Source organism: Augochlora pura, chromosome 2 (assembly GCF_028453695.1).
Source record: "Augochlora pura isolate Apur16 chromosome 2, APUR_v2.2.1, whole genome shotgun sequence".
In the NCBI taxonomy this organism is placed as follows: Eukaryota; Metazoa; Arthropoda; class Insecta; order Hymenoptera; family Halictidae; genus Augochlora; species Augochlora pura.
The window spans coordinates 16,109,560-16,130,062 of NC_135773.1; the positions used below are offsets into that span (position 1 = coordinate 16,109,560).

Below are 20,503 nucleotides of genomic sequence, written 5' to 3' on the forward strand. Positions count from 1 at the left end.
AAATCGAATTTTCACAGTATTCAGAGTCCGTAGATTTAATTTATCATATTTTCAAAAATGGAAAGGCTTTTATGATTTTCTCTTTGCAAGGAGTTGTGAATTTCCGTCTATCGTGTGCAACTGTTTGTATAATGAGCTGATTGTGTAACGTGTATACGTTTCCATTACAGGCGAATTTGTTTTTGAAAAAGAATATCAAGGTGCAGCACGATGCCTCCAACGCGAATTTAATTCTCAATGTTGTCCGAACGCGTTATGTAAACAATAACTGTACATTTGCCGACGAGAAACGAGCGGCTCATAATCAAACAGACGTAACCGATAACCTTGTTTCGTTTTGACGCTTAACCTGCCAACCGGTAGACTTTTCGATCGTGGTCGCTAAATCGTGTATCGTCGTATACTCGTTGCTCACAAAAATTCCGCTAAACTACAAATTACTACAAAGATATACTATTTCACATTATTCCGGCTGAAACTATTGAATCAGTACAAACAGGAATTTAATTGAAATTTTATTTCTAATTCGCTGAAGACCATTAGCGAAGACAGTAAAGTTGTACACTAATTTTTGTTTCCTTAACACTAATATGAAAAACAATATTTTTGTTAAAATTCATTGAAACATTTATGTTACGTTTGAAATTAAATTCAAACATTCAAATCTCAGTGAGATCGAGTCTAATCTATTATACTGCTTGACATCTCTAGTGTTAAGTTCGTTTAATGACCATCTGTTTATTCAACGAAGAAAATTGCTCTAAAGTTTCTTTCACAACGGACACAAATACTTTAATTAATTGATGCTAATACACAGTTGTCGAGTTACAGTTGAGTACAGGTACCATTGTTTAGATAAGAAAACAGAGGGCGACTTAAGACGAGTGAACTCGTCTCAGCCCGATTAACAGGTTCAGAAAACCAGCTCAAAGTCCGAGTTATCTTCATCTGGCTTCTTCTCGTTCGATTTCTGCTACGCAAATAGACTTCCAACGCCGGCGACGGTGTGTAGAAAGCATATGGCTTTTCTCATTCTCGTTTAAATTGAATGGCAGTGATCAAAGATGAATCGGTTTCGAGCGATTAAGGGACGTTCCCAACTAAGGGGCGACCCTTAACCTGTTAATTGAGACATACGAATTAATTTGTCGATGACGCTTCGTGTATGTCTAGCTAGCGATAGGACTCCTTATGCGACTGAACAATCTACGTTTATTACAAGGTAATTCTCTTTATCTCTTCGTTATTATTTATCGTTAATTAGGACCGTACAGGTTTCCGTAGTAGAAAAATGACATCCAAATAACAGGTTAAGGGTCTTGATGAAAAGCTTTCTCGGAACATTCTAATTCAGAATCGGTCCTTAATTACTCGGACCGTTAATATGCACGTGTAAATGTTTTGTGTGCCTTTTTTTATGAATGTTCTTTTTAGATATGTGTATACAGTTAGGTTAATACCGATGATAAAAGTGAGTACTGATACTTTGTTTGTCCAAATTAAATTTTTATTAAACACGGTTTTTTCTGTAACATCGAGGACGAATCATAACATAAATAATTATTGATCAGTATCACTTTTTTGCGCTCAACAATTGAGTCTATTTTTCATTTTTTTTTTAGTAACACTGGAAGATAGTACGTGGGGGCGGCAGCGGCGTCAGTAACAGCGATCTCTACATTTGCCAGTGTTTCTTTATGCCTTTCACTCGTTCGCTATCTGCATACAAATTCTTGATCTCTTTCGATACATACGTTCTACACACACACACACACACACACAATTACACCTACTGCACATCGCGTGGTTATAATCTTTCTCTCAGCTACACAAGGTTTTGGTATACAACACCTAACCTAATCTAGCCTAACTCTTATTTTTTCAGTTTCAAATCGTACAAGTGTGTAGGAAGCATGGCGGGTGATATATACATTACACGCGCTCAATTTATGATTACGAAGGCTGCGGTTGCGTATGCGATTCTGAAGAAGCAACAGGATAAAATATAGCAGTGAAACATACATGCAATTTTTACACATTACAGAGCACGAGGAGAAAAACAAGTGTTTGCTCGATGTCGTCAAACGGAAAACACGATGTTCGAATGATTTGCATCAACATCCGCAGCCTAATGATTACACAGCAGGTGTTTAATTATCTTCGCTAAATGTTGGTAAGGTTTAAGGGACGGGGTAGGGAAGATTGGTAAGTTGGCATATAGTATATTCGTGTGCTTTTATCTTGTCGAATATATGTAAACTTTTTTGTTTTTGTTGCAATGATTTTTATGTAAAGATCAATAACGCATTCTCACTCACTCACTCTCTCGTTCGTTGCAGAAAGCCACACCACCACCGCTCCCCGGTTCTCTAGTTACGAGTTCTCCCTCAAAAGGCTCTCAACATTTTCTTCCATTTCCATTACACGTCGTTTTGTGTGTGTTCCATTTATTTTGTTTTAGTATCCTTTTTTTTACTTAATGAAATTGTCGTTGTTGAGAATTCGAAAAGACAATTCGATCGAATTTAACTGTCGGCTACCTGTTCGATCTTTCACGATGACGACGATGATATATATATATATGTGTATATATATATATATATATATTTATATGTATGTATGTATAGAATATATATAGGTGCATTTTCAAGCGAGGTCTACCGGCGCTCAACAAAAAAGAACGGTACCAAGAAAGCTCGAACGACTTCCGTCTTCTGATATTCGTTTACGAACACGTTCATTGCGAAACAGCGTAGCTCACGCTTACACGTTCGTTATCCGAACCAAAGGTTGTTCCATTATGTATTACTCGGTGGATTGTCCGTTCAGCGTAAGACAGAGCGGGACAAGATATTTTTAACAACGATTTAGCTGCTTAGCAAAAGTGACAAACGTTTATAAGTCATTATGTTTCGGAGATTAGTAGAATGAAATTATTTTATATGTTTAGCTACAATTAAAGAACGTAGTCTTCACTTGTTGCTCCAGCCTTACGTTCAACAAACAGCACGCGGTCCTGGTGCTCCCCCGGAAATGCGCCTACACGTTGAGCTCAGTTGTTATTTTTTTTCACATTAGATAGAAAATACTGCGCAGTCAATAAAATTTTGGCAAGCGGACGCAATCCCTGGTTTTTTCTTCACGCGATGTTCTACATACGGGGAGAGGTGGTGGCCGATCGAACAATAGCCGTGCGAAGAGTTCACTGTCAGCTCCCATGACAATGAACCCCATTCGAGAACAAGTTGTGTGCATGCACTTTCCATGTTGTCCCCCCGTTCGATCACAGAACGCGAAACGCATCAAACGCATTTGAATTTTTCTTTTTTCGATCGATAATATACTCTTCAAAAATAATGAAAATAAAAAACAACGATTTATACCCTCCTTTACGCGCCGTTACAAGCGCCCGCTCGCCTGCGCTGAACGAACTTATTATGGAATGTACAAATTATTATTTTATTTTTCTTTTCTTTTTACCATATCATCTCGTAACCCCTTCTCTTAGGTAGTCATTACACCGCTGGAGCGCAAAATAAAATCGGTTTCCGTGTTTAAGCTTCTAACTCTTTCGCTTCATCAATGTGTATGTATATCTATATACACACACCCGAATGAAACGCGAGATAAGTATGTTCAACTTAGAGTAGGGACTCACCGCCGGCCTAAAGCGGTCATCCGAATCAATTTTCCCATTAAACCGTACACTATTGCTCTCTGTAAGATTTCTTGATACGTCCAGCAGCCATTGAATTGACTTAATACTATCATGTATCTGTCCATTTGTCTACTCACGTTTTCATCCTTTTCTAGAACTTCCATTTCACATACTATATTTTGTGTCTTGTTTGCTTCGATTGTACAATGTCTGTGGCTTTCTTTTTTTTTCGCAGAAGAATACAGTTTTTGTACAATCCTTGCGTATTATGCTGCTTCCTATACGCAACTCGTATGTCCCTCATTCTGGATATCCTTAACTTCATTTCCTTAAGATTTCCTCTCTTTCTCTCTCTCTCGTAGAGACATATATCTGCAATATCTGTATGCTGTCGCTTCAATCGCATTTTAATACATAATTGTGCTAAATATTCTTTTATCAATAACATTTTTTTTCCTTTATACACTCAGTAGAGCCGATTATCTTAATTGATAATTCAATGTCAAACTACACTACAAATGATTACTATACAGTGAAAGAGAAATGTTCGGCATGGGATAACGGGGTCTTTTTTTTCTCTCAGTGTAAACTCCCTGTCGCCCGTCGCTTTTCTTTTCTATTCGTATCTTCTGTACACACGCATCCTCTTCGTGCAAGACTGAATCGATGTTCCCCTTGAAGGTTTGCTTGTTTTTCTTTTTCTTATCGACTGAAGGTTTATTAGCACTCTTGTTGTTGTTGGTAACTCGCTTTCATACAGTTTTTTATGTAATGAATAATGTTGTTTCATAAATGCTAAGACTCTAATACATCTCAATTTTTAATACAGAATTACAGAAGGATGCTTGGATGACTCGATGTGAGTATGTATGGAGAAATGTGTTTTTTTAAGTAAAATGTTGAAACAAGTCGTAATATATATATATATATATACACACATATATATACATATGTATATAGTATATATATATATGTACATAAATATATATTTATGGGGAGCGCTGTTGGTTGCAGGCGACGAGTCTTGCATTCCTGCCACTAAAATTTGTTTACTTGGTGTACAAGTAGATGGCAACGATGAGACCATAGAGACCCAATACTTCCGCGAAGATAAGAATCAAGATCATACCGACAAACAGGCGAGGCTGTTGAGCGGTACCTCTAACACCTGCATCACCAACAATACCAATGGCAAATCCAGCAGCTAGACCAGAAAAACCTACGGCTAAGCCAGCACCCAGATGAACAAAACCCCTAGTAAAAAGACCAAAAAAATTCCTTGTTAATTCGTTGAGGAGAAGGTAAACTTTTGATTATTATACTACAAATGTTTATGCAATTGTTATCTTCACAGAAAATCAATGAAACTGAGATGGAAATCTGTCTCATCATTATAGAATCATAAAAACTATTTTCTATTTCGTATCAACGACGTTGGAAAAACATTTTTAGATTACATTTAGTCATTTCTTTAACAAAACTTGCACTGTATATTTCCATTTTGAACTGTTATTCTTTCACATATCCTTGCAAATAATGTTTGCATAAACGTTTGTAGCCTGTTGGCTATATATCCACAGAATTGTTATATGAAGCAAGAGAAGTAAGAACTAGCAAAGCTCAATGTGTAATCAAATAGATTAGTAATAGACAAGTGTTGTTAAAACTTTTTGACCAGAAAGTTTGACTGCACTTGCACATTTGAGTTGTTGCTAGAATTATACTAATATCAATAAAAATAACTAAACAATTTTTTTAACAGCAAAATTACTATATTAGAAATGTTAAAGCAACAGTAATAGTATTGGCAACTTCTTCTCTATTATACTAGATTACAGTTTTGCCTAGTTAAAGTGTATAGTCTATTTTAGTTAAATAAAGTAAGAAAATTTTAACATACTTGAAAAGACTGTAGCCGTTTCGTTCTAAACCACCAGCGATAAGAACTGCTACTACAAGACCATAAATGGCAATAATACCTGCCATAACAACAGGAATGATAGATTTCATAATAAGTTCTGGTCTCATGACAGACATAGCTGCAATTCCTGTGCCAGATTTTGCTGTGCCATATGCTGCTCCCAGAGCTGTAAGTAAAACAACCATGATATTAAATTTATACTTATAGATGATTTCACTAAGAATTGTTGCAATAAAGTATTTAATATACAAAAAGTCCTGATAATTATAGCACAATTGAAAAGAAGACCAAATATTGTCTCTCCCTGATTGTACCATACATACTAGGACGCCCTATATACACAATCATTAGCTTGTTTTTATTATGATTCTATAAGAAATAGAAAAAACATTTCAATACTGAATGTATTAACATTGTTTTATTTAATTAAAGATCGTGACACATTTAATTATTCTAGTACCCTTGAAAGTATTTTCTTGATAGACCTAAATAATATAACCATGTTGTTTTTGTCAAGTATCTACCAGGGAAGATAAGAGGCGAGATAAGGATATCTGTATCAACTAGAGGCTAATATTTGAGCACCACTGGATTATTGTCAACAAATGCCGTGTAATAAATGGAATTAATCTTGCAACAAAAATGAAGCAGGTATGTCAGGAGCTTGTCAGAAACACTTGGAACATATTCAGGACAGGGACTTACTTTTTTTAACTATTCTTATGACTTGGTGTGTATCTAACAATTTGAGACTCGATTCTGTCTTATTTGATTGAAACATTGATTTTCAGAAATTATTTTAAATCTCGAGAAACTCTGATTTAAAAAATATCTGCTTATAGACAATAAGAATGAGACAACCGATTTTTTATCGTCCGACCGGAATTGCCCCCAAAACTGCAACCCCATGAAGTACTATCGATCTCGTTTAATATTGATCCCAGCGGCGAGGTCGCGGACCTGATTTCGCCGTTTGATATATATTTTAGTACAGACTTGGACATTGATCGATTAAAAATTTTAATTCGATTTAGTCATTAGCTCTTATAATAAAAAAGAAGGAATATTATAATATCCCAATTCTTTATTTCATTAATATCTAAACTATAATAATTCGATAATAATTTTGTGTTTAACGACAAAGAATATCAGTGAAACAAAATCATTAGTCTGTCCAACGATTGTTCACCTACTTTGGTGAATCATTTTACAGTAAATTCACAACCATCGACATTGAAAGACAAACTATGTTAATCGTGATCGTTAACCGTAATTTGTACTAAATAATGACAGGTTCTTTTTTCAGGACATGGCTGGCATTTCCCGCGAAAATTTATGTTGTAGAAAAACCGAGGTGTCTGCCATTCAGTTATAGTGGACGATGAATTATTCCGGCTGGGCTGGAAAACGTGGTCACATGATTCTCACGTTGGCAGTCACATGATAATCATGTAAGTCCCATCCCGTGAGTAGGGGGCGTGGCACAACCACGGGATAATGCTACTTTTACGATACAAGATTTTTCCCTTCGATCGCCGAATATCAAGAGATGTTGAAGGGCTAAAGTAGAAATTCCTTTCGAGAGCGTTTCGAAGAAAAGTCTAGTATCGGGCCGGGAGTATCAAGACGTTTGCCAAGTCCGATTTCTGGTCAGGATCGTCCAGTTGGCCTAGGATCAACATTTTTTTCTACGCGTTCCGAGAGTCCTCGTACCGCCCGGGTCAATCTTCGTTATGTGCCGCCGTCCATTCAAGACTGGCGCACACGGGAAAAGGGAGATTCGTATTGATTTCCTTGATAGGGACAGAGACACTCGAAAAGTTTAAGTACTCACGCGTCCCCGAAACGGTTCTTCCCGACCCGGTCGAGGGCTTGGAACCGGGAACAACGGAAAACAGAGTAGAACCGAAACAGGAGAAAGGAGCGAATCGATCAGTAGCGAATAAGTATTGATCGCTCGTGATCAGAATCTTCCGTTGCGACTCGTTTAATCCTGAGTCCTTCGAAGGACAGACTTTCATTGAAAAGCTGGACATCGAGGTCAAGCATTATGAAATAGCGGATGGCCAGGCAGCCGGACCGACGCGGACGCGTTTCTCTCGTAATGTAAAATTAAGCTCGGCCGGCGTTGGACTGCGTTTACGGAACATTACGAAATCCCAGATCTACGTGCCTAGAAAAATGGCGCTTCGAAATTGAATCTGTATCCTTGACACCTTCAGCACGGCGATGTTACATTATATATCATGATACTTGACAGAAAGTATCGAACAACGAAAAACGGGAGCAACGAGAGAGAAATAAATATATGAGACATGGTCGTCGAGCATAGTTTATTATCGTCGATCGATTTTCCAACCGCTTATCGGTTCTCGTTCGAGAAGACCATTGCCATCGAACCGATTCGATAGCTGAAGTTGACGTTGACGAGATATAGAAAAATCGAACGGATTTTCGGTGACTCACTGTATTTTCGATATTTTGATCCGTAAAGAAAATGGCGTGCTCGCACGGAACAATCATCGAGATGCCAGGACATGTCGCGATAGTTTGTGATTATGTCCGCGATCGTAGGGAAACTTGTATCCTCGGAAGAGAATGGAAGGATGAATGACGATAGCGTTCGTAACCAGACTAAGGCCAAACAAGCTGAAACAACTCACCAGAAAATATGATAGCTGAGGCGGCGCCCATCACACCGAAGAACGGTGCATAAATAGGGTTGTCTCCTGACGATGCGTCACTAGCCATTGTTGCGTTCTTGTTCAAGACCTCGCAGTGTCAAACGGGATTCTACACGAGTATTTACAGGTTGTCGGAACGAGACGACAGTCCGGAACAGGAGCGATCTTTCCTCACGCTCACTTCGCTAAACTAGTGCCCACTGTCAAATATGGCCTACCGTACAGTAGTGCGGGTCATGTGACGAGTGACGAGCGAGAGAAGAAGAGACCACTGCCGCTCCGGAATTGTCTATCGGCTTGCTATTGGCTCGCGATTATGGACTACACCGTCGGAAGCGAATCCCGTCGAGCGTCTCATCTTTTATACCTGACGTCAAGCAGCTCTATAGGCTGACTTGCGCGCCACTGCGCAAAGCTGACTGCGCAACATCTTCTACAGCTTGAAGCGCGTGACATTAACTTCCGCCCTTAACTTCCACGACATAACGTTCATTATTTTCCTGGAAATAATACTCGTTGCCCAAACCCGTTGCATTGCGAATCCGCATCACTTTGAGGTTACTTCCACAGAATCTGCGAAAATACACGTGACCAGATTCAAACCAGAGTTGGACAACGTTTATGCGATTGATGATTAACGATTATGATCAAAATGTTTCGTTATCAATTGTAATCAATCTGTCCAGTTGTTTATTTGACTAACGTATAGTCACGTTTGAGTAGATATTTAGTTATTAATTGGATTAATGGTCGATTTAGATGGTTGAACAAACATTTATAATTGTCATTGACTAATCAAACATAACACAATCAATCAAGTCCAAAATTGAATCGATTAATGCTGATTCAATAGCACATGCTCATTGTAAATAATGACTTATTACGGAAATCATTTTTCATAAGATTGTCGTGGACAATTTCAATGATTTTATGATATTTTTCATAGATTACGTAGTGAATGTTTCTCTAGACATTTAGCATTAGCTCGTCTTTTGCTTTCACTCTCATTTTCGTGCTTAGATTGCAATTTGAAGTCATAAGACCGTACGTGTTATGCATTTGTGACAAACACGATTATTTAGGTGTGTGTAATGACTAGATGACTGGATATAGTTTCCAGTTTTGTTTCTTGCTCATTGGTTGATCATTGCATAATGATTGGGTAAAACGCTCGCATTTTAATCAGATGTATGAAAGTCTCTTTGTTATCAAATACTTTCTATGCAGTTTTATGGCGAATGTAATATTTTTTGTTGTAATACGTGGTAAGAAATACATGGTAACTTGAAATAACTTTTGTCACCTTTTTAAAGACCTCATGAAATTTCATACTTCTAGCCCCTAAGTAATTATTTCGATTTATATCATTAAACTCTGTTTTATCTTTGGTAAATTTCAAGCCAACACCTTAGTTTTAAACACGTGATTCAGACATGCGTACAACCGGAAGTTGCGTTTACAGTCAAGTTGGTCTAAGCGGCTGCAGCATGCTTGATTTAAACGTCATATTAAACGTGTTCAGTAAGATTGGAAGATATTGTTACAGAAGTTGTGTATGAACGTACTAAGAAATCATGAGATTCGCATATAAGGTAAACAAAATATCTTGAGCAATCAATAATTATGATAATTTTCTAAAAACTCTATCCTAATGATTTTTAATATTATGTGCATTATATTCCTAACCTAATCGTGTACTATAAATTGTATTTATACTGCGTTATTGTTGTTGATTTATACACTGAGTAATACATTTTACAATTTGTATTACATAATTACTGTAGAAATTATATATTTCCTTGTAAAAATGGTTTTAGAATGTTTGTCTGCGTAATATAGATTGTTAGCAAAGATTTCCTTTATTTATTGTTGTATGAAAAGAGTTATCAGATAAACAAACATACTATTTTAAGGGGCATGTCCATTAATAAAAGTATTTTTTTCTAAGTTTCTTTTTTTGGTAAAATTTAAGGGTTTTTGGTATCTTTTGAAAGGAAATGTTATACTTTCTTTCATGTAGAACATAAAATGTAAAATTCAATGACTCTAATAACCCTATTTTCTGATTATCAAGATATTGAGATAAGTGTATTTTGTTTCTAGTTTTCTAATCTGTTGGGCACAGTTTATCGCAAAGGAGATTTAGTATTTTCTCCAGATGGATCAAGTGTTATTAGCCCTGTGGGAAATCGGATAACCATATACGATTTAAAGAAGTAAGTGTTGAAGAATAACAATTAAATTTACAAAGTTATACAAGACATATTAACATATTGTTTTCTTTCAGTAACAAGTCTAACACATTGCCTGTGGAGAGCAGATACAATTACACAACTATAGACTTATCTCCTAATGGCGCTTTATTGCTCGCTGTTAATGAAGGTAGAACTATTATTTTCAGTTTTATGCAAATTTACATAGTCCTAAATGTTTATAATAATTTTCCAATTCCTCTTTGCAGAGGGTGATCTGCATGTTATTAGCATGGTTAGTAAAATTATAATACACACATATAAATTTAAACGACGTGTTCGATGCATAAAGTTTTCTCCAGATGGTAAACACTTTGCAGCTTGTAAAGAAAATAATGGTAAGTTTCTGATCTCTATGAAATTTAACGTTTATAATTTTTTACATTCATGTATTGTTACAGTATTTATTTTTAACGCACCCGGCCTGCAAACTGGAGAATACAATCCGTTTGTTATGAAACGTGTGTATCACGGGGCTGCGGATGAAACAACTTTTATTCATTGGTCTTACGATTCGAAAATGATTGCTGTTGGTTCTAAAGATAACTCTACTAAAATATATAGCTTACAAAAATACGCGAATTTTAGGTATATCAATCTTGGTAGTCATTCTGATGCTATTGTAGCATGTTTTTTTGAAAAGAAAAGTTATGATTTGACTACGATCAGTAGGTTAGTATATTTTATGAATATTTTCCAAAATATGTATGGCAGTAGTATAAAAAATGTTATCTGTCTAGGAATGGCCAACTCTGTGTTTGGGACTGCACAATCAACGCCGATGATTTGGTACCTTGGGATCCTCCTTCTAAAAGAAGACAAAGAGACAGCGATGAAGAGGATGATGTAGATCTTGACAAAGCTATAGAGAAGACGGAGAAACAAACCAAAACTCGTGAACGCAATTTACGACGTTCAGGTAATTTAATTTTTCAATAAATTACAGCCATGATAGTGAAAAATAAATTCAGGTTATTATTGTTTATATTGCAGAAGATTCCACTGAAGTGGACGCAGACACTGAAGTTAAATCGGAGATAAAAAAGTTTCGCTATACAAAAGTAGCGCGTCATTATCTAGCTGACGATGTTCAAAAGCAACAAAACGAAAAGGTGATGCTCACTGCAGCTGCCTACCACCAAGAAACTGGTATTTTGGTAGTCGGCTTTAATAATGGTTCATTTTATTTGTACGAGATGCCCGAAGTCAATATGATTCACTCTCTCAGGTACTGATAACTCTCAATTAATTACAATGAAATGATCTTTGAAAGTACATATTGTAATGAATTTTGTTTCCTTTCTTTGTAGTATATCCAATCAGCATATCTCGTCAATTGCAATGAATTCGACCGGAGACTGGATAGCCATGGGTTGTTCAACTGCTGGGCAATTATTAGTATGGGAATGGCAGAGTGAAACTTATGCCATGAAGCAACAGGGTCATAGTAATAATACGAATTTTCTGGCTTACAGTCCAGATGGTCAATATATTGTCACTGGTGGTGATGATGGGAAGGTGAAATTGTGGAATACGCTAAATGGATTCTGTTCTGTTACGTTTCATGAACACACTTCCTCTGTGACCAATGTTTTATTTAGTCATAATAGGAAGTTTATTGTCTCAGCTTCGCTAGATGGAACAGTTAGAACTTACGATCTGGGAAGATATAGGAATTTTCGAACTCTTACTTCACCGCGACCGGTTCAATTCTCCTGCGTTGCGTTAGATTCAAGCGACCAGTTTATTGCAGCAGGAGGCCAAGATTTCTTTGAGATCTACCTATGGAGTGTTAAGTTGGGCACACTTTTGGAGGTACATACAGGTTATTCTCATCATCTTCAGTATTTAAGAAGTTTCTACCTCATATTTTAACGTCGTCATATGTTATCATTAAACAGATACTGAGCGGGCATGAAGGCCCAGTAGTTAGCCTAACATTCAATCCAAATCCTGCTAGTACAGAAATGGCGTCTGTGTCCTGGGACAAAACATTGAAAATATGGAACGCGATTGAAACTGGATCTTCTCATGAAACAATAAGGTTAACCGCAGATGGTTTGTACGTTGCTTACAAGCCAAATGGCGAGGAAGTAGCAGTTGCTACTTTGGATGGTCAGATTTCGTTTTTCAACTGTAAAACAGCGGTGCAGATTGGTAGTATTGAAGGGAGAAATGATTTGGGAAGTGGGAGATCTGAAATTGACTTTATTACGGCGAAGAAGAACCTGCAGGGGAAGTTAGTATATATATAAAATATTGTTCTATGTCTAGATCTATGTCAAAATAATGAGAAATATGTTTTTAGAGCTTTTAATACCTTATGTTATTCTGCCGATGGAACGTGTATACTGGCTGGTGGATTGTCTAAAAACATATGTATTTATAATGTTCAAGAGTACATAATTGTTAAAAAATTCGTCATAACTCAGAACAGGTCTTTTGACGCAGTTGATGTAAGTAATATTTAATTTTGATGATATTTAAAATAATTATGCCATTAATTTGGAAATTATACGTATTGTATGCAGGATATTATAAACAGAAGGAATATGACAGAATTTGGTAATCTAGCGTTAGTCGAAGAACGCGAAGAAAATGAAGGTGGAAATGTAACTTTGCGATTACCAGGAGTGAAGAGCGGCGACATGGCAAGCAGGATTATGAAACCGGAAGTCAGAGTGTATAGTTTACAATTTTCTCCAACAGGTAAAATTTGTTTACACAAATTGCTATTTTTATAGATAATAAGTAGCGCGATTATTGTTTAGGGCAAGCATGGGCAGCGGCTACTACTGAAGGTCTCCTGATATATTCTTTGGATGTCGGCATGGTGTTCGATCCTTTCGAACTAGAATTGGGAATCACTCCGGAAACTGTGAAAATGACTTTGAACGAAAAAGAGTACACAAAAGGTGTTGTATATATTTCTTCTCGATTTTAACAAGTTTATTAATTAGTGTCGGTTAATACTAAGTACTAAATATTTTCAGCACTGTTGATGGCTATAAAATTGAATGAAAAGCTATTAATAAAACAAGTCTTGGAAAATATTCCGTCCACAAACAGTAAGTTCATACATGTTTGTTAAGTTTATGAATAATTTATGAATTGTGAATTTTATTTCAGTTGATTTAACTGTCGCTGCACTGCCTGAAATTTACGTAGAGAAAGTATTAAAGTTCGTGGCGGCGGAATTAGAATCATCAAAGCATATACACTTTTATCTCCTCTGGATAGAGTCCATACTAACCACTCATGGTCCGAGAATAAACTCGGCCCTCCAAATGCCAATTTTACTGATGTTACAGAAGAACATGCAAAAGAAATATGATGAACTCAGTAAAATGTTAGTTTGTGTATAATTTCACCTGATAGTTGATCATATGATAAAAGGTATCAAATTATTTTTTCATTATTGTAGGTGCGATTTCAATCAATATACGATAAGTTATTTAATGGAGTTGGGAAAATACAAAGCTGAAAAATCAATTTCCAATAATGAGGAAGCAGAATTAGGAAACTCTTCGTCTGATTCTGATGAATCAGTTGAATTAATGAAAATTGACTAGACGATAAGTATGATCACATTGCTTCACACGTTTGTACAAAGTATATAGGTCTTTTGAATTAAATAAACTTAATTTCATACAGATTTTATTTACATAATTAAATGTGTAATTATTTATATAATTAAATGTGTAATTATTTATATAATTAAATGTGTAATTATTTATATAATTAAAATATTTACAAGCGTTTTCTTGCTTACAATGTTATCACGGAACTAGCCAATATATTTGTACCATAATTGATAATGAATCAATTGACTTTGTAGAATTTTCTAATCATAATTCTTATAGATCTACTTGTTAGTGTTACGTGTTTTTTTTAAGCAACAATATTGGCCAGTACAAAATGGAGAACAACAAAAATAATATGGGGAAACCTATTCTACTGTAGGTGTCGATTACTTGTGAACGCGTTTTGTGCAATCTTATTATTTGGCACTCCGAATCCAACCACGTAGATTGTAGCAGATGTCTACTACCAACTTTTTTCTTTTTCATTTTTGGAATGTACGGTGAATCGTAATCCCAAATGCTTTGATATTTATCCATGGTGACCAGCCGCTAAAAAATAATAGAGACATGGTCAATCAGAATTAGTAATATAATACGTTTTTATGATGGTAATTAATGACTTAGATACGGTGCTATTAGTAAGAAGTATACAAACCGTTGGGTAATGCCTGGATATTAATGACGCTTGCAAATCGTATTCCAACTGATGCTGCAAGTCGAGCACCTTGACCACCACGAATTCACCTAAGGCAGCAAACACGAACATCATGCAGCCAGCCATCCAAACGTCCAAAGCCTGGACACACATCAAATTTTAATAATCCATGTTAGAGATGCTTTTGGATCTTGAATGAAATTGAAGCTCATTTATTTATTATTAGGTCTATTAACTTACAAGATACTTAAAGATACATATACTATATTTACAAAGTATAAGTTACGCGATACACAGATCAGAAGTAAGGTTCAATTAATTCTTATAAGCCCCACAGAATCAACAAAGCAAAGTGTAATAGTCTTCATCTCAAATGAAAAAGATATATCGTGAAAACATACTTTCACGTAAGCGACCGGCGGAATGTCGCTCTTAAGACCAGTGAACATGGTCACTAAGGTGAGCATACTGGTCACTAGCAGAGCCACTCTTCCGGGAATGGCATCCAAGCCCAGCCAAAAACTGAACCAAGATAACATTACCACTAGCGTTGATGGTGCAAATGTTTGTATCAGATGATGACCTATCTGCCTCTCAAATCGGAAGTAGACCACCAATCTGGAGAAATTCCCTATAAAACCATAGAAAATCATACTTTTCACAAGATCCTGAAGATGTTAGGCATCGAAACGAATACAGTACCGCTTTTCTCCAGCATGTAGTCTACAGTCTCCTCTGAGACCACCTGTATCCCAATATCATACTGCAACAGCTTCAACTTAGGGTTGACAGTGACACCACCCACGCCCCATTTCAAGCGTAACTTCTGTTGATGATAGGAAACTGTCGCGATTAACGCAGTTTTCCGGATTAATGTAGAGGTTCTGGTAAATTTGGCTTTGTTTGATTGTGACAATGGTAGATGATGAGTAGACCAGGACTAGTAGACTAATTTTTATAGTGACCTAATTTAAAAAATTGCTTTAACAAAACCTAGATTAGAGTTTTTGTTATAGCTAGATTAATAAGATTATGCTGATCACAATAGCTGATACCACCTTACAGATATGACTCTAGAGTTACAAAATAAGGATGATAGGAGTGAGGTGGAGAACCATTGCAACAGTTAGCATATTTTAAGTTCCGTTCTTTTTTTTTTAAATTATCTATGGGATATGTGTAGAAATATTAACAGTAAAAGGGAGTTTAATTTTTGTCGTTGTCACTTACAGCTTTCTATGTAGATAGGGCATATTTGAATGTCCATTGGATACAGTTGGAACTCCATCTGGCAAGCAATAATTGCGTGCATCCGCGCCGAATACTTGACAGTCCTGTTCCTGTATAGCGTCACCGAGGAGAATTTGTGGTTCAGTGCTGCAATTTCTGGACAATACCAGATTAATAATAATGGATAGCAACATAGGAGGAACGATTGTGGTACGTCGAATGTAATTGAGATTACGGCGATTAAAAATGTGATCTTTGTATGAGCTTGATATAATTTTAAAATTTACCAGAAACTTTTGCGTTCAAAAAGTAGAGGTCTGGTTGCCATAAACTATCGAAAAAATCGGGTGGCAGGGTGACGTAGTCCTCGCCTTCCTCGAAGATATCTTCTGCCATGTCTAGCCGAGATTCTATCCAACTCTCACGGACTAACATGTCCACTCTGTTTACAGATGTTTAATAATAATTCCATGCGGATACGTTTGACGATACAGTGCAGATACATGAAGCTATAGTTATACTGTATTAAAGGAAACTATTACAAGCACTTTTTTAATCTTACAGCGATTTTGTAATGTCACCTGAACGTTACAGTAAAATTGACAAATGAGACTAACTTCTGTTAAACTACTTATGTTAAAGTTTAGTATTCTTGTAAAATGTTTCATTCAAATTTTGGATATCAAAAAATCTTACGAATCGCATCTTTAATACTGATAGTGTCTTCTAATGACAATGACTATGAATGGGAAGCCAAAATTTATCGTTGCTTACCGGAAGTCCATGTCTTCGACGTTAATTGAGTTGATGTCCGCTACAAAGATGTTGAAGTCGACCAGCACCGGCATGCCCTGTTTCGACGGTGGCCTGATCTCTGCTTAAATCATATGTTTGTAAATTATTTCGGCTATTTGGTGGGATCTTTGATTAGGATCGAGATACCAAGGCTAGATCATAACATATCGTATCGTCCTTCATGACTTGCAGCTGCGCTAAATCTTGATCTAGCTAGATCCTAGTCACTGAGTAGTGCCATTGTAAAGTAGCTCGCCGGGGGCTGTAGAAAGTTGATTGATTTGTTGCCGATTTACCGCGATGTTAACCATTGGTTTCTCTGGATCACTTCTTTTGGAAAATTGCATACAATGTAACTCACTCAAGAAAGCTACTAGGCTGAGTAAAGTAGCATGTTTCTGTTGAGTTCTACAAATTCCTTTTCAATAGAAATATTGCAAATTCTGGACAGAATAGCGAATCATGCAATCGAAGAATTTAATACTTATATTCAATACAGTTTAAAGAATTTATTTCAATTACAGATTAATTATCAATCAGTTGAGAAATGTATCGCCTTTTCTGCTACTTTAATCTTTTCGTTCAACCTAGTTCAAACAATGTGCTTTTTTTGCATATTAATTTTAAATAAGTTGAGAAACGCCTTCTCCATTACTTTATCAGTGCTTTCACCGAGCAGATTCGAATATTTTCCGGAGATTTAATATCAGTAACGTCAAGCGTAATTATCAGTTTTATACGATGCTACAAGAGCAACGAGCAAAAGGCAGCCATTGTGTTAATCCGCGAGACCTAATCACACCGGTAATCTCTCCTCCGGATCGAAAGTCAATTTCGCGCGGCGGTACATATCGCGTGCTTGGAAACGTCTCGCGATTAATCATTATTCGCCTCCTTCCCTCCCTCGTGTGGAAAATGCGAAATTTTTCTTGGCGTATTCAAGGAATGGAAGATTTCGCTCAGTGTATGGAATAGTAACCTTTCACATAATGCTCCGGCAGGACGATCTCGGTCTTCAACTTCGGATCATTCGTGTCATCAGATAGGGAACTGTGAACAGAAAGAAAGTTGCGAATTAAAACCGTCGATCAGATTAAAATACTGGGAAATGTTCGTCAACAGTTGAGAAAGAGATTACGATTGATTTGGTACGTAATTAACGAGGAAGCGTGGAATATATTTTAGTTAAAGTTCTAGTTAAAGTGTTCTGAGAATTTAATGGATGAACATTCATTAAGTTGGATTTATTTGGAACTTGATTGTGTGGAATGCGGACGTTTCTGAAAAATAAAAATGTTCTGCATCACCTACAGCAAACTAGGCCTACATTTTTTCATTCCTTTCTTTTTTGAATCATTTGTGATTCAATGATGTCCCACAATTCTTTCAAACCTTTCACTGTTTTAAATTGCATTCAGTTTTGTCATACATTCATAAAATCTTTAATTTGGTACGTGGTCATAATATTGTGGACCTTTATGTAAAATTTAAACTTTCCACAACTGTTGCCGAAGGCAGGAATAGCATAGGAATTTTTGTTTTTCTTTAATAATTTGAGCAAATCAAAAATAATGTGTCGGTGCTCTTCAATATTTAATTATTGTTATCATAACTGCATAAAATCTGCAATCTAGTGATTATCAAGAATTCGTTCTATAATTTTTCTGAATTAATGAGAAAGCATCAGCCTGATTTTTTTTAATGGCAATGAGTAAGGGAATAAGGAAGGCGTAAGATTTTTTAAACGTCGAGAGGTGTGGATCAATTAGGTTTTTGAACGAACCTGGTGTTTGAACGAACTTCCGTGAACAGGTACAGCCATGAGTAACAGAGTATCGTCAGGACCGCGTTCTTCATCATACGATTTCGACAACTGGCATTTCGAACAGCCATCCTGTCGCGTTCGGTGCGTCCCAATTAATCTATTACCCAGCAGTAGTTACACGCAATCTATTTCAATTGCAAATATCGTCGGATACATCGGCCCGGTTATTGCTTTCCTACAGTTGCGCAACAATTTACCGGACGTTCATATGTATATTTCCCACGAGAATGGCTTTGCAGTAAACGTAGCAATTATAAAACAGGTAGATTAATCTCTAGCTTTCAATATTGTAAGATGAAATCTTTAATTCGAGGATGAAGGTCTTTGAATGTAAATGCATGTCGGTCCATGGTATAATCGTGACAAGGGTCTTGCGACAGTGACTGATTATATCGAAAGGAGGAAGAAGAAGATTGGGGAGAGAGAGAGAGTGTGAGGCCTACTCTTCTTCTTGATGTACTAGGTGTGCTCAAAACAATTGACATTATCATAGATAAACAAGCTTTTAAAGAAAGAAACTCTGAAGTTTGAATACTTGTTCTCAGTACCTGGTTTGCGGTTTGTTAATTAGCACTTGCTGCTATCTTCACTCTTGAGCATCTACAGTGGTCGTTTGAAGAAAATCTTAGCAGGCACTAATAATCGAAATCTAGCGTTAATGAGCCTTAGATTCTTCTGAAAACAATGAAACGATCATTAATGTCGATAATTATTGCGTAGTAATAATAACAATCGTAAATATTGTAATAATAATTGTAATGATCTTGATTCTTCAATGGTCTGTGTACCGTGTGCTTAAAAAATTGCTTCAAAATGTTTAAACATTTATAATGTCATTAATAAATAGATTGTATTGTTCGGGAAAGTCTACACAATTTTTCAATGCGAGAAACATTTGCACATTTTTTCTGACTGAAGCACCAAAAGTTTCAAAATTTTATTTTCAATCATAAATATTCAACCTGCTCGGTGAACTTATGCTTATTTGTTTCAAGAATTGTTTAAACACGTTTAAACGTTCGTAATATTGCAAAAAAATATGCTATCGTATTTGGGAAAGTCGATAGAATAGTTTGACGTAAAAAATATTAAAATATCTTCTACGACTGTTACACAACAAAGTGGTAAAATCGAAATACGATTATTCCACAATCCTGGTAAAAACATTTGCTCTAGAAATTGTTTAAACATATTCAAATGTTCATGATGTCACCAAGCAATTTACCGTTGAATTTGGGAATACCTATGGAATTCTTCTGTATAAAGAACATCTATGTAGCTTTTATGATCGAGACACGAAAATTCAGAAGTTGAAAAGTCCAAGGCGATAATTGTCGGGGGTCGGAAACAGGCGTACCTTTATTGCCTTACCCGCGGCATGTTTGAGACACTGAGTAGGTTTTTCTTCTTGTTGGCCTCTTCTCCAGGATTTGACTCTTATGAGAGGAAAACGGTACCTGCATCATCCTCGTGCACCACGATTAGACGTCACGCTGGTCTAAAAGTCGACCTCGTTCGGCGACCTCGATTAGGCCTAGTCTCGCTCGTGATTCCTTTGGTTCTTGCGAAGGTGATGGCCAGTGATCGGTTGAGGTCACAGGTTATGTTTGTAACACCCGTAAGCATTCGATTTTATTCGTATAAACAGTTGTATGAACACCAGATGGAATAGTTTCCCCGATTAGTCGACATTTAATGATGCAGGAAAATGGTGACCATTACCTCTCAAGATGGCTATCTGTAGTTCTACTTAGCTGTAATCGATTCCTATTCTTATTTGTTTATTATCAAATAAAGAAACTTACTAAATAGAAATTTAATTTAGTTAATAAAAGTCGGATAGCTCTAAACGAAAAATTGTTCAGCTTCATATTTTCATAAAATCTAGACGTACGTAAT

General features: G+C 36.4%; 3 protein-coding genes across 8 annotated transcripts; 1 reads left to right on the top strand and 2 right to left on the bottom strand.

The window, feature by feature from the left end:
- Positions 1-1,485: 1,485 nt before the first annotated feature.
- On the bottom strand, positions 1,486-8,588 carry Vha16 (vacuolar H+ ATP synthase 16 kDa proteolipid subunit). The gene is made up of 3 exons (XM_078190263.1): positions 8,243-8,588; positions 5,559-5,745; positions 1,486-4,912 (listed from the first exon to the last, which is right to left on the bottom strand). The coding sequence occupies exons 1-3, from the start codon at positions 8,328-8,330 to the stop codon at positions 4,708-4,710; spliced, it is 480 nt and encodes a 159-aa protein (XP_078046389.1). The 5' UTR covers positions 8,331-8,588; the 3' UTR covers positions 1,486-4,707.
- A 1,141-nt stretch (positions 8,589-9,729) lies between these two features.
- LOC144477866 (periodic tryptophan protein 2 homolog) lies at positions 9,730-14,243 on the top strand. 2 transcript variants are annotated; one of them, XM_078195601.1, is made up of 15 exons: positions 9,730-9,855; positions 10,367-10,479; positions 10,551-10,645; positions 10,725-10,853; positions 10,917-11,187; positions 11,256-11,434; positions 11,509-11,743; positions 11,826-12,330; positions 12,417-12,754; positions 12,824-12,971; positions 13,047-13,224; positions 13,287-13,430; positions 13,509-13,583; positions 13,645-13,864; positions 13,940-14,243. In XM_078195601.1, the coding sequence occupies exons 1-15, from the start codon at positions 9,838-9,840 to the stop codon at positions 14,085-14,087; spliced, it is 2,796 nt and encodes a 931-aa protein (XP_078051727.1). In that variant the 5' UTR covers positions 9,730-9,837; the 3' UTR covers positions 14,088-14,243. The 2 variants fall into 2 exon arrangements, with proteins under 2 accessions (XP_078051727.1, XP_078051731.1); XM_078195605.1 differs by lacking the exon at positions 9,730-9,855 and adding an exon at positions 10,145-10,293.
- An 8-nt stretch (positions 14,244-14,251) lies between these two features.
- Alka (glycine receptor subunit alpha alkaliphile) lies at positions 14,252-20,225 on the bottom strand. 5 transcript variants are annotated; one of them, XM_078195624.1, is made up of 11 exons: positions 19,962-20,225; positions 19,153-19,279; positions 18,563-18,701; positions 17,759-17,829; positions 16,759-16,861; positions 16,272-16,426; positions 15,985-16,140; positions 15,457-15,597; positions 15,156-15,385; positions 14,755-14,895; positions 14,252-14,648 (listed from the first exon to the last, which is right to left on the bottom strand). In XM_078195624.1, exons 3-11 carry the CDS (start codon positions 18,670-18,672, stop codon positions 14,394-14,396), a joined length of 1,362 nt encoding a protein of 453 aa, XP_078051750.1. In that variant the 5' UTR covers positions 18,673-18,701; positions 19,153-19,279; positions 19,962-20,225; the 3' UTR covers positions 14,252-14,393. The 5 variants fall into 5 exon arrangements, with proteins under 5 accessions (XP_078051750.1, XP_078051754.1, XP_078051740.1 ...); XM_078195628.1 differs by having other exon boundaries at positions 14,253-14,648; positions 16,759-16,858; positions 18,563-18,779; XM_078195614.1 differs by having other exon boundaries at positions 14,253-14,648; positions 18,563-18,779.
- Between the last annotated feature and the right edge of the window lie 278 nt (positions 20,226-20,503).